At 51.0% G+C, this 12,537-nt stretch overlaps 1 protein-coding gene across 7 annotated transcripts in view; it reads left to right on the top strand.

The window, feature by feature from the left end:
* Positions 1–1,083: 1,083 nt before the first annotated feature.
* Positions 1,084–12,537, top strand: part of Abcc8 (ATP binding cassette subfamily C member 8) — a 73,593-nt gene continuing 62,139 nt past the window's right edge. For all 7 annotated transcript variants that reach the window (XR_012435865.1, XM_020177331.2, XM_074042530.1 and 4 more), the window contains exons 1-3: positions 1,084–1,293; positions 2,854–2,995; positions 7,485–7,606. Coding sequence is in view for 6 of the 7 variants with exons in the window: in XM_020177331.2 (XP_020032920.1) it covers positions 1,146–1,293; positions 2,854–2,995; positions 7,485–7,606 (412 nt within the window). In the remaining variant the exon portion in view is untranslated. The remainder of the gene's footprint in view (positions 1,294–2,853; positions 2,996–7,484; positions 7,607–12,537) is intronic.

The raw sequence follows: 12,537 nt of genomic DNA, 5'->3' as shown, positions 1-12,537 counted from the left end.
ATTTGCCCAGGCTGGCTTCAAACCATGATCCTCCTGATCTCTGCCTCCTGAGTAGCTGGGATTACAGGCGTGAGCCAGTGTCTCATCATGTCCTTGAACCTATGAGACCTGTCCCAGTATAAATTCAGTCCCCGGGCTGGGGATGTAGCTGAGTGGTAGAGTGCTGCCCTGCACGTGCCAGGCCCTGGGTTCCATAATCTGCAGGGAGGACAGGGGTGGGATGTGATTCCGTCTCTCTTTACTGCACCATATCCCTCTGGCTAAATATGCTTTCACAACTCTTCTTTCTCCATTTTACCCATTTGCCTTCAGTTACTGCAAAGTTGCAATGTACTAGAGACTTAAGCAAAGAAGAGGGGGCCTTACTGTATAGAGAACTCTGAGGAGTTGGGTTCAAGCTACATTTCTCATTTGGTGGCATTGAGCTCTTGGGTCATGTAACTTCCTTAAGCTTCATTTCTCTCATAAGAAAAATAGAAGCGATTCTAACTGTACTTAGCAGAACTATCGAGAAATCTCTTGTAGGATTTAGCCCAATAGGCTGTAAAGTATCTTTGAGACCCCGCGCCTGGGACCACTTTTGAAAATTTTCCAAGCATCCTCCTAAGTTAACATTCTTCACAGTTTTTCTTTTCCGTTGGACCTGGGGATTGTTCCACTCTATCTTTATCCGGACCCCTCCAATAGCACTACATCCATCCGACCCACGCTCTGGTCAACTTACATTTGCGATCCGCGTATCCACGCACTCCAGATCCAAGCGGACCCTCTTCCTCTCTTGCGTGCCCCCCACTCAGACGCCAGATTGCGTGCCCACCCACCCCACTGGCTCACTCCCCTTACTCCCAGCGCACGCGCTCAGCCAAGCACTCATGAAGCGACTCTCCCCCGCCCCCACGCACACACACAGCTGGAACCCCGGCTGGGGTGCGGTCGGGCTGGTCGGGCTCCCGCCGCCCCCGGGGCCCCGCAGGTAGTGGAGCGCGGTGGGTGGGGGAGAGGGAGCGCCGGCGGGGCGGGGCGGGGCCCGTGGCGCGGGGGAGCTGACGGCCCGGCCAGGCGGCGGAGCTGCAAAGGACAGAGGCGCGGGAGGCGCGCGGAGCCAGTCGGAACCCGAGCCCGCGCCCGCGCCCGCGCCCGTCGCCATGCCCTTGGCCTTCTGCGGCAGCGAGAACCACTCGGCCGCCTACCGGGTGGACCAGGGCGTGCTCAACAACGGCTGCTTCGTGGACGCGCTCAACGTGGTGCCGCATGTCTTCCTGCTCTTCATCACCTTCCCCATCCTCTTCATCGGTGAGCGCGCGCCGCGAGCGGCGGAGGAGGGGAAGGAGAGGCGAGATGGGGACCGGGAAGGAGGTGTCGCGCACCACAAGGCCGGGGTCCCCTTGCGGTCCCGCGCCGGCTCCTCATCTCCCTCCTGGAGTCCCCTGCTCCGGGTTCCGCATTTGCACGCGCTCTCATCCCTTCATTCTCTGGGGTGGCCCCTGAACCCTCGCCAAACACAGCGGCGCGTTCTTGACCCAAGGGATCCCCAAGTTTTGCCACCGCAGGGCCAGAGCTGGGATGGAGAGAGGGCGAAGCGGAGGTGTCCGCACGCGCTGGCAAGGTGGGGCGGGGGCCGGCCGCACCCTCGGCGGCGGCTCCACGTAGGGAGCCGGGTCACCCCTCCCCCAAGGCGCGCTGCCTGTCAGCCGCAGCTGGGCCCTGGGAGAGGACAGGCTGGGCTTCAGAGGCCGGGATGGAGGCCCCGCGAGCTCCTGCGCTTTTCCCTGACTGGGCCGCATAATGGTCAGTAGCCTCTGACACTCCCTGGGTCTGTCCCGCCATGGGTGAGAAGAGGTGGGAGCTATCCCACCCACCCGGGCGCCTGTAACTCCCGAGTGCAACTTCAGCTGTGTTTAGAAGTTCCGACTAACTGGCACAGCGACCCCTTATGCGTCTGTGTGCTTGCTTCAAAGTGGGCTGCAAAGTTGGGCGCCACTGTAAGGGCCACAGTGTGTATTTCTTCACTTTGGTCCCCCTCATCTCTCTCCAAGACCTTAAATTTCCCAGGCCAGTCAGCTCTGTCAACACATAGGTGTCTCCTGCCTTCCCAAAACGTGTCATTCACTTTAATTAAGAAAAACAGTAAATCTTAAAATTCATATATGGCTTTGAGGAAGAAAGGAAAGATAGTCACAAAATTAAATCAATTAAGAAGTTTCTGCTGGCACCCTGGCTTATGCCTATAATCCCAGCTACTGAGGAGGCTGAGATCAGGAGGATCCGGCTGGGCTTTGCCAGGCCAGCCCAGGCAAAGACTCCTTCTCAACAAGCTGGGCGAAGTGCTGCATGCCAAACCTGGGAGGCATAGGTTGGAGTATTATAGTTTGAGATGGGCCAGGGCAAAAAGCAAAACTCTATCTAAAAAAACAAAAAGGGCTGGAGGCATGGCTCAAGTGGCCCTGAGTTCAAACCCCGGTATTCCCCCCACCCCTGCCAAAAAAAGGTTCTGTAGAAGCAAGTTGCTAGTTTTGACAAAGATAAACAATTAAGCAGAAATAGAACTATAAAATACATGCTCATATGTGTATCAAAATTGAAAACGAATGGCATTTATATTTCTGTTCTCTACTAAATGGTTTATTTTTCTGATGACCTATCACCCAAGAGGTCAGCAGATAAAATGGGTACCTGCATAGGACCAGCCTGTACAGGCCCATGTTTCATGCTTGAGGATCTTCATGTACAGATATACAAATGTGTGCTCTCCCTATCCCCACCGTGAACCCAGTGTCCAGGCAACCTCATCGGGTCCATGCCCCCTCCTCCAGGTGGACCGGGTCTCCTATCTCTTACTGTCTCTTCCTGCAGGATGGGGCAGTCAGAGCTCCAAGGTACACATCCACCATAGCACGTGGCTCCATTTCCCAGGGCACAACCTTCGCTGGATCCTGACCTTTATGCTGCTCTTTGTCCTCGTTTGTGAGATTGCAGAGGGCATCCTGTCTGATGGGTGAGTGAATGTCTGAGGATGCAAGAGAGAGCAGATCTGCTCCAAAGCACCCTGGAAAGGCCCAGGGAGACAGACCCCAGCTCACCTGCCTTCCACAAGCTGGTCTCGTTTGCTGTTAAATTCAGCTCTTTACCCAGATAAAGCGTGTCAGGGACTCTGCTAGGAACTAGACGTGTGTGGGACCCAGAACCTTCACTCAGTCCAGGAGGGTCAAGGGAACACAAATCTGCATGCTAAGTTCCAGTGAAATTGAGCCTATTAGCATGTCCAACTCCTGTGGAGGATGCCAGGCCTCTTCCTCAAACTGCTGGAATTACCTTGGTGGGAGGGACAACTAAGTATGTCACTCACTCTTTCCTAAGACCTTTCCTTGGTTCTCCATTGTTTACAAGATGTCATCCCTGGGTCCCTGAGCATCCAGGGTTGTCACAATCCAGCCCCAGCTGCCTCTAGCCTCATTCCCAAAGGCCTTCTCCCCACATCCTCTCCCCTAGGCCTTACCTCCTGCACTTCACACCTCAGCAAAACCATAAATCAAGCTGGACATTCATGTTTTTTTTTTTATCTATTTGCAAAACTGTCTCCAGAGTCAGAAAGGCCTTATATGTGTCTAGGGCCTACCACAGAGATTCTGGCTCTTATTTGTCTTTGTATTCACAGTGCAAGACATATGGAAGCTTCCTAAATGTTTATTGAATCCTAGAATAAATAAAATCATGTTCCAAGTAAATATTCTGGGACGAGAGAGAAGGCAGTGTTGGGCAAGCTCCATGGTGGAGGGGGCTTGGCACTAAGCCTATAAGGATGACTAGGGTTCTGATAGGCAGAGGAGTTTGGGAGAGGAAGGGTGGTGGTGACTGGAGAGTGGGGAGGGCAAGGAATGCAGGCACCTGTACCATGGCTGAAGTAGCAAGCGTGATCTGTGGTAAGAGTCCCTAAGGGAAGAAAACAGGCAGGTAGGAGTATGCAGTGGTCTGAAACATTAAACAATACAGGGAGCCTGGGAAGCCCAGCCTGGAAACTGGCCCTAGGGCACCTCAGGGAGGCTTTGAATCCTAGACTGCATGTTTGGGTTGATCTTGACCAGGAGCTGGGAGAAGAAAAGCAATGTCATCAGTACAACACTTTGGGGTGAGAAGCTGCAGGTGTCCTGGGCAGTGGGAGGCAGGGAGAGGGTGGAGTTGGAGACAGCCTTGGGAACTGATCACAGTAGTCTAGGTGAGGGATGACTGCAGTGGAAATAATGTGTCAGTAGTGGGGAACAGAAGAGGAGATGGAGCAGACGTGTCCTCAAGGCAGAATGGAAGAATCAGCAAGGCTTAGGGCTGCCTAGGTGACAGAGTGGTGCAGGGGAGTGACATTTGGTCTGGGTATCTGAGGTCCAGCCCTCCCAGCTGGAATTGGATTGTTCCTGTGTTGGCTCCTGCCATCCCTTCTGCAACTGGGCCACAGGAGAAACAGGGTCCCCTGTCCCCTGACTCTCATCTTCCCACCCCCCACAAATTCTACATTTGGGCACTAGCAGTGGTCTCTGCAGTTCTTGTTCACCTTGGGGCAATAGCGCCTCTTGATGATCAACACCTCCCAGACCAGCAAGACCAGACGCAGATTGTTACCTAGCTAGCAGGTGACAAGTCTCTTTCTACCCTCAGTCCCAGCCCCCTTCCAAAGCAGCACCAAAGCTCCAGAGGGCCCTCTAAATCCTGCCCATGGAGAAGGAAGACCTGGGCCTTCTGGTGGCACTTATGCTCTGTACTAGTTGTGGTACTTTGGCCAGTCACCCAGCCTTTCTGTGCCTTGCTTTCTCTACCTGTGAAATCAGCATCAGAACCCCTGGCTGACCTGCTTCAGGGGCCCACAGAGAATGAAATTAGAGAATGGACAGGATGCAGAGCCCAGAGTTGCAGAATCCTGGGCAGATGATGTATTTGCAGAACATGGGAACTGGAAGGAACGAGTCCAGGGACTCCTCCTGCTGGCTGTCAGAGCCAATGCTCTGTGTGGTTGCACTTGAACCCCAAAACAGCTCAGTTTAAGTGGTCATCTCCACAGGGCACAGGTTAGCTCCTGAGCTGGGCATTTGTCGCTTGGTCTTTGGTGGCTCACACCTCTGGGCAGGCAAGTGTGAGGAAAGGACATGGAAAAGAGGCAGATATAAGGAGAAGTCTCAGACACTGCTCTGTGGCTGCCTTTGTCCACCCAGCCTAAGGGAAGGTGGGGGTGAAGTCTGACTAATGCAGTGGGCCTCAGCTCAAGTTTGGCTTAGGCTAAGCCTCATTTAGTGACTAACAGAAGCATCTTGAACCTGTAGGGCTTCCTGGCTTCCTTAGGCTGTTACTCCTGTATATGATGCTCTAGGTTCAGAACAATCAAAACAGTAAGTGTAGGCTATTGAGGACGATTAATACATATATATGGACTATTTCCTAAATCACTGTACACTGGATAAAGTCTGTGTATAAAACTTTACCTAATTTTTTTATCGAATTCAGCAGATGTCAATCAATGAAGCAGCTAAAACTTTATTATAAGTCATGCCGTGAAATATTTGTTCCAATTATGGTTAATCCTCAACTTATTTTCATGTGTTTCAAGGAGCACAGAGGCAAGAGTTTTGAAGACCCCAGGTGGAGTGCTGGATGTTCTCAGTGTTCCCAAGGTCATTGCTCTCTGCCCTGTCCTTTTTGAACCTCCTCTGTTAGTTTGAAGACGTTGTGCTGAGAACCTCCACTTATCAAGACTTAAAAGATATTAACATCTATAATTTTATTTAGCAAGAAATCTAGAGGTTTCCTTTTCTGGTTAGTTTGGTAGTTCAGTGATGTCTCCAGGGATCCAGCCTTTTCTCATCTTTCTATACCGTTTTCTGTGTGTCATCCATATCTTCCTCATGATCACAAAGCGGTTGACCCTATCCAGTATCACTTAGAAAGGAAAGGGGAAGGGCAAAGGGGAGTATGCTCCCAACATGCCTTTTTCTTTTTTTTTTCCAACATGCCTTTTTCTTATGGGAAAACCCAGCTTCTGCAGACTTTCCTTTAGGTATCACTGGCCAGAGTTGTGTTCTATGGCCACCTTTAGACCAACTAATGCCAAAGGAGTGTGGGATTGGTTGGCTGCTTCAGCCAATCCACACCCATTCTTCAGAGCTGAATACATTGCTGCTGGAGCAGACTTCTGGTTCTTTCTTCAAGTTGTGAGGGGAGGGCGTTATCAGGTGAACAGCCCACACCTCCTCTCTACCTACACTTGGGCCCACCAGAGTTGGAGTCCCTCCACCTTTTCTGCTGAACTCTAACTTATCCTTCAAAGTCCACCCTGGTTCCACCTCCTCAGGGAACCTTCCCCTGGTTACCCACCTCCTCCTTTGCTCTCCCTTCTGTCCATCTGCAGTGTCCCTTCCTTACATTGCCTAGTCATTCAGTAGCTGTAGGCAGGGTGGCCCTCAGGACTGTCAGCTTTTCCAGGAAAGGGACCTTGTCACACTGAATATAGCTGTCTGGGCAAGAGCAGCCTTGAGGAGGAAGCTGAAGCAGTCCCTTTGGGGACAGAGAGGGTCCAACACACTGGAGCAGAAAGAGAAGGCCACACAGTGCTGGAACAGTGGCAGAGGTCACACCCTGGGCCTCTGGTGCCAGGCTGAGCCGTACAGGTTTTGCTGTGTGCAGGAGGCAGCCGAGGAAGGGCACAATCGAGCGGTCATGGGGAAGCCTGAGGTCTGGGGGAAGGCTCTGGCTCCCTGTGGGGGTTATGACTGGTCAGAGTCCATCAACCACAGGGGCCTCTGTGAGTTAAAGTGGGGAGGGAAAGGGCTGGTATTAATTAACTGCCACTGTACCCTATCCCAACAGAGATGCCCTTGAGCATCAGTTTTCCCACCTGTAAAATAGGAAGACTAAGAGTACCCATTTCTTGGGTGCTCATCCTTCTTACTCATCCTTACTAATCCTTATGAAGAGTAAATGAGTTACCATACATTAGATACTTAGAACTGTGTCTTGCTGAGGGTAAATGCTCAACAAATATTGACTCTCATCAGAGTTGTTAGTACAGCAGTTGGGGAGGGCGCCAGGGCTAACCCATGCCGCTCATGTTAAATGGGGCCGTCACTGAGTGATCTATGGTACCCAGGCCCCTGTACCCTAGAGACAAGAGCCCAACTGTGTTCTCTCCCAGAGAAGTGGTTCCAGCCTTTGTGGCAGCCACTGCCAAAGCCGATTTCCCAGTGCCAGGGAGAGAAGGCCTTGAATTCCAAAGCCTCAACCCTGAACAGAGGTAGTCTCGCTCTCTGGACTCCTCAGCCACCTTAGAGAGTGGTGTGTTTGGGTGCAGGCAGGCAGAGCTGCTACTGTATGAAGTGGAGCTGTGGTTCCAATCTGTGGCCCTACTATGTGCGGAGTGATATGCGCATGGCCTGGGCTGTTCTTGGGTACCGCCCACACCCACATGCCTCTCTCCTCTCTGTCTCTCTCTCTCTCCTCCATCTCAGGGTGACCGAATCCCGCCATCTCCACCTGTATATGCCAGCCGGGATGGCTTTCATGGCTGCCGTCACCTCCGTGGTCTACTATCACAACATTGAGACCTCCAACTTCCCCAAGCTGCTGATCGGTAGGGGTGGGGAGAGGGGGTGGAAGCACCTTCATTTGTTCCTCCAGATGTTTTCTGAGGACTTACTATGTACCAGGCACTGTTCTAGGTGCTAGAGATTCAGAAATGAAGAAGAAACCCTCTTCTTCCAGGGAGCTTACAGTCTGCTGGAGAAGAGATATGGGCAAAGACAGTAAATGGAGAAACGAATAGATGGAGGTGATTCTGTAAAGAAAGTTAAGCTGGGTGAGGGGCACAGAGTGATGGCTGTGTGTCTGTCTACAGGGAAGCTCTCTGATAACATTAAGCATGCAGGCATTTGGGGAACAGCAAGTGAAGTGCAAAGGCCTTCTGATAGGAGCAGACTTGGCAGAGGGGCCAATGTGGGCAAAGCCCAGTGAGCAAGGGGAAGAATGGAATGGAAGGAGTTGAGGTCAGAGGTCAAGAGAGGATCAGGAAGGCTCCTGGCTGTCAGCCAGAGCCTAGGTAAATGGTGGTGCTGATAACTAATTTGGCTCGGGAGCAGGAGCTGGGGCTGGGGTGTAGCTCAAACTTTGTGTTTGGGCCATGGCTACTTTGAGATGTTGTAGAGACAGCCAACTCCACTGCCAAGTGGGCAGGTGGATAAAACACAGTAGGCATTCAGGGGAGGGCAGGGCAGGACATACACACTTAGCACTGGTGAATTTACAGATGGCATCTAAAGGTCGAGTCTGGATGAGATTGTCTGGGGAGAGAAGAGAAGGGTCCCAAGACCAGAGCTGGAGGTTTGCTAACTCCTGGACTCAGCAAAGAGTTCTGGCTTACAGTTTCTGAATCCCTGTGGCAGGGTCCCAGGCAGAAACAGCAGCGGTGACTGCTGACCTTTACAGAGCGCATTCCGGGGGCCAGGCTTCGAGCTATGCTCCCTCTGTGGTCATCTCACTAATTCCCACAACCACACCATTGTTGCTGTTAGTATTCCTGTGTTACACGGGGTCAGAAAACTAAGAGAGGTTTAAAGGAACTTCAACAAACACTCATTTAGCACCGACGACATGCCAGGCTCTGTTCTTTGCATAATACTAATTCATTTCATTCTTATGACAGCCCTATGAGGTACACCCAGAACTCTTGCACAGTCTACCCAGATTGCAAGGGGTCAAGCGGTCAAGGGGCGCATCTGGAGTGTGGCACCCAGCCAGCCTCCTGACTGCTCAAGTTTGTGTGTCTCAGGGTCCTTAGACCGTGTCCTTGCTGTCTCCGTGGGGACTGCACCCGTTCTGCGTGTCTGAGGCTAGGCTGGCTGTGCACTTGGCAGTTAGACCATGTGTTGGTAAGTCAGACTATGGCTGCATCTCATTGACATTGTAGTCTAGAACACTGTATGCTAAGTCAGTGTATTGCCTCACTGTCAGGAGGCAGAGGGTGATGCCTGAGCTAGTCCCAGGTCCTCCCTCCTGTGTGAGAGGGATCTGATCCCTCAGGTCAGGTGTGATCTGAACCAAATCAGGATTAGCCAGTGATTCCCTGACTCCAGGATCCCCATGTGCTCATGGGGGCTGGGAATAGCACGTTGAGAGGGGAGATGTTAACTGCAGGTTTTAGACAGCCCCCTGCTCCAGTTTCTGAAGCAGCCTCTATAAAGAGAGTCTCTCTCTCTGTCTCTCTCTCTCTCTTTCTCTCTGAGTACTGGGGTTTGAACTCAAGGCCTCATGCTTGCTTAGGCAGGTGCTCTACCACTTGAGCCACTCTGCTAGCCCACAATATTCTCTCTTTAAACACAAACCACCAGCCATGGATTGATTAGTCTTTTTCCAAGGGACGAAGGCATTCTTACTCCATCCCCCTGGTTGGAGTTTTGCCCTCCATCAGGAAAAGCTCCACAGAGCCAGAAATTCTAGAACTGGGTGGGTGTGTTTTCAGGATGGGTACATAGTGGCTGCTTCTATGAGCTGTAGGGATAGAGGGCAGTGACTATGAGGGGGAGTAGCTGGCCCTCTGAGGAGGCTGGAGTCTGCTGGTAGGTCTGGAATCCCACAGAAAGGTGAACAATGTGGCTTGTGTTGTCTCATGAAAGAACCATAATCCTGGGGCTCCAGGTGAAGTCAAGGAAATGTTCTATGAGAAAGACATGTTTGGGCTGAGGACTGGAACTAGGAGAAGGAGGAGTTGTGCTTCGGGAACAGGCAATAGCATGTGCAAAGTCCCTGAGGTAAGAGGAGCAAAGCACATTAGAGAATCTGGAAGGCAAAGAGAAGCTGGAGTATGGAGTGCAGAAGAGCTGGGCTTTGAAGGCTGAAGCTACAGAGCCTCAAAGGCCGCACCACAGGCCTTGGTCTTTATCCCAGGTACAATGAGATGTTGTTTGCTTTGGGGGAGGGTTGTTTCATTTTGGTTTGTTGTTGTTTTTTTTTTTTTTTGAGACAGGGTCTCACTATGTAGCCTAAGCTGGTCTCAACTTTGAGATCCTCCTGCCTCAGTCTTCTGAGTGCTGGGATTATAGGTATATACCACCACATCTGGCTGCTTTTTGCTTTTTATGGGCTTTTTATGCATGGTAACATGTACATAACATAAAATTTAACATCTTTTTAAGTGTGCAATTCTGTGATATTAAGTACAGTTCCATTGTTGTGTAACTATCACCACCATCTAGCGCTAGAACTTGTTCATCTTCCCACACTGAAATCCCTATTCTTTCCTCACCCCAACCCTTGGCAAACACCATTGTTCTTTCTTTTTCTCTCCTTTCTTTTTTTGATAGTACTAGTACTAAGATTTGAACTCAGGGCCTCATGCTGGCTAGGCAGGTGTTCACCTGAGCCACACCCTCAACCTTGTACTTTTTGTGTCTATGCATTTGACTCATATAAGAGGAACCATGCACTATTTATTTGTCCTTTTGTGCCTGCTTATTTCACTTAGTATAATTGCTCAAGGTCCATTCCTGCTGTAGCATGTGTCAGAATGCCCTTCCTTTCCAAGGCTGAATAATATTCCACTTTATGGATATGCCATATCGTGTTAGCCATCCATCTGTCGATGGACATTTGGGTTGCTTCCACTTTTTGACTACTGTGAACAGTGCTGCTTTGACCATGGGTGCCTGAGGCATTTTAAACATGATCATATGTGCTGCTTTGTGGAGGCTGGATTGGAGAAGGGTAAGAGGGAAAAGGGGCACCCAGTGAGAAGGCTGTGGAGGGGGTCCAGAGGAGACATGATGGTGTCCTGGACTTGGGAGGTACCACAGGAATAGAGACCTGTGGATGGATTCAAAATATTTAGGAGCAAAGTGGACAGAACCCTGTAATAGAAGGAACATGGAGCTGAGGGGGAATAAGGGGAGAAAGAGGGAGTGCCAAGGGACAGAGCTTAGAACTCCTCAGCAGCCCTGCTTTGCTCCTTTTCCTTCCCATTTCCCTCTGCCCTCAATCAAGCACCAAGTGTTTGCTGAGTGCCACTGTGCCTGACAATAGGCTGGGGCTTGGCACTGGAGAATGGGACTGTGGAAATAGCCTCTGGGTTCATCTCTAACTCCCTCTGTGACCTCGCAGAAGACACTCAGGCTTTCTGAGCTTCTGCTTCCCATCTGGGCAGATACACCAAGTCAGCCCTCACCCAGGGTGAAAGAAGCTCTGATTCCTGGGAACATATCAGCTGGGAAGGGACAGTTGTGGAGGTAGGCGGTGGCCTCCAGCTGCAAATTCCTGAGTCCTAGAGCTGAGGGGACTGAAGTGAGGGGACATCACCACTTCTGCCCCACTCTCCTCAGGCCTTCTCCCTGGAGCCCTGAGGCAGACAGCTCCAGCCCCTCTGGGCATGCTCAGCTGGGGCTGTATGGTGTGGCTTGTTTCCCAGGCCAGCATCAAGCCACGTAGATCTCAGCTTTAGCCCCAAAAAGATGGACTGACATCTTGGGGACCTGAGGCTGGCCATCCTATGTGTAGCTTTAGGAGCAAGAAGGGCAGGAGCTGCCAGTGCCAATGCATCCCCTCAGGTCAGCTTAATGAGTTGTTGCTGGGTTTTGTGGCAAGCTGACAGTGGTTTAGTGACAGATTACTGGGAAGGGTGAGAATGAAGGATTTATCCACCATAGCTTCGGATGCTTACTTTGCCCCAAATCCAAAATCCAGAGATAATCCAGCTGATGTCCAGAGAGCACCCATTGCATCCAGGCTCACTGGGTGAAGTGCTTTCTATATGCTGCTCCCAACCATCTTTCAGGTAGTACTGTTAATGCCCCCATTGAATGGGTGAGGAAACTGAGGTCTAAGTGGATTATATGATTTATCCAAGGTCATAGGATCTGAACTGAGCTGTATCTGACTGCAGGGCCCCAACTCTAACCACCATAGAGCAATGCCTCACAGGATTGTAACTCACTTTTTCTGTATCCCCTGCATCCCCAGACTCCCAGGACGTCATCCTGCTGCTTTGAGCTCTGCACTGTGAGAATGGAGACCTGGGCCCTTGCCCTGTCTCTGCCATGAGCTGGCTGCAAACTTGCACAACACCCCTCCCCTCCCCCCGCCCCGGGCCTCAGCTTCCTCATCTGTAAAATAAGCAGGCCAGATTGAATGACCTTTGAGATCTCCCCAGCTTGGAAATTCCACACCAGAACCTCAGTGCGTGGGCGCTGGTCTCTGCCGCTTTAATGGCTTCATGGCCTTGGGTCAGTCATGTAATCTTTCTGAGCGTCAATTTCTTTATCTGATAAATTGGGCACGAAGGCAACTTTCCTCACAAGGTTATCGTAAGGAATAAATGAGCTAATGCGCTTAAAGTGCTTACTTGGCATAGTGCCCTCAACTCAGTTAAATTTAAGAAATAATTGTCCTATTCTTCTCACTACTATTTATTCAAGGGAGCTTTGTCTCACCAGTTTGACCTATGAAATCCATGTTTTTGAGTATGGATGTTCTAATGTATGGTCTTCATAGCAAAAGAACACACTCTGGTATGTCCCC

Source organism: Castor canadensis, chromosome 1 (assembly GCF_047511655.1).
Source record: "Castor canadensis chromosome 1, mCasCan1.hap1v2, whole genome shotgun sequence".
Classification (NCBI taxonomy): domain Eukaryota; kingdom Metazoa; phylum Chordata; class Mammalia; order Rodentia; family Castoridae; genus Castor; species Castor canadensis.
This window is presented reverse-complemented; position numbering and strand designations above follow the sequence as displayed.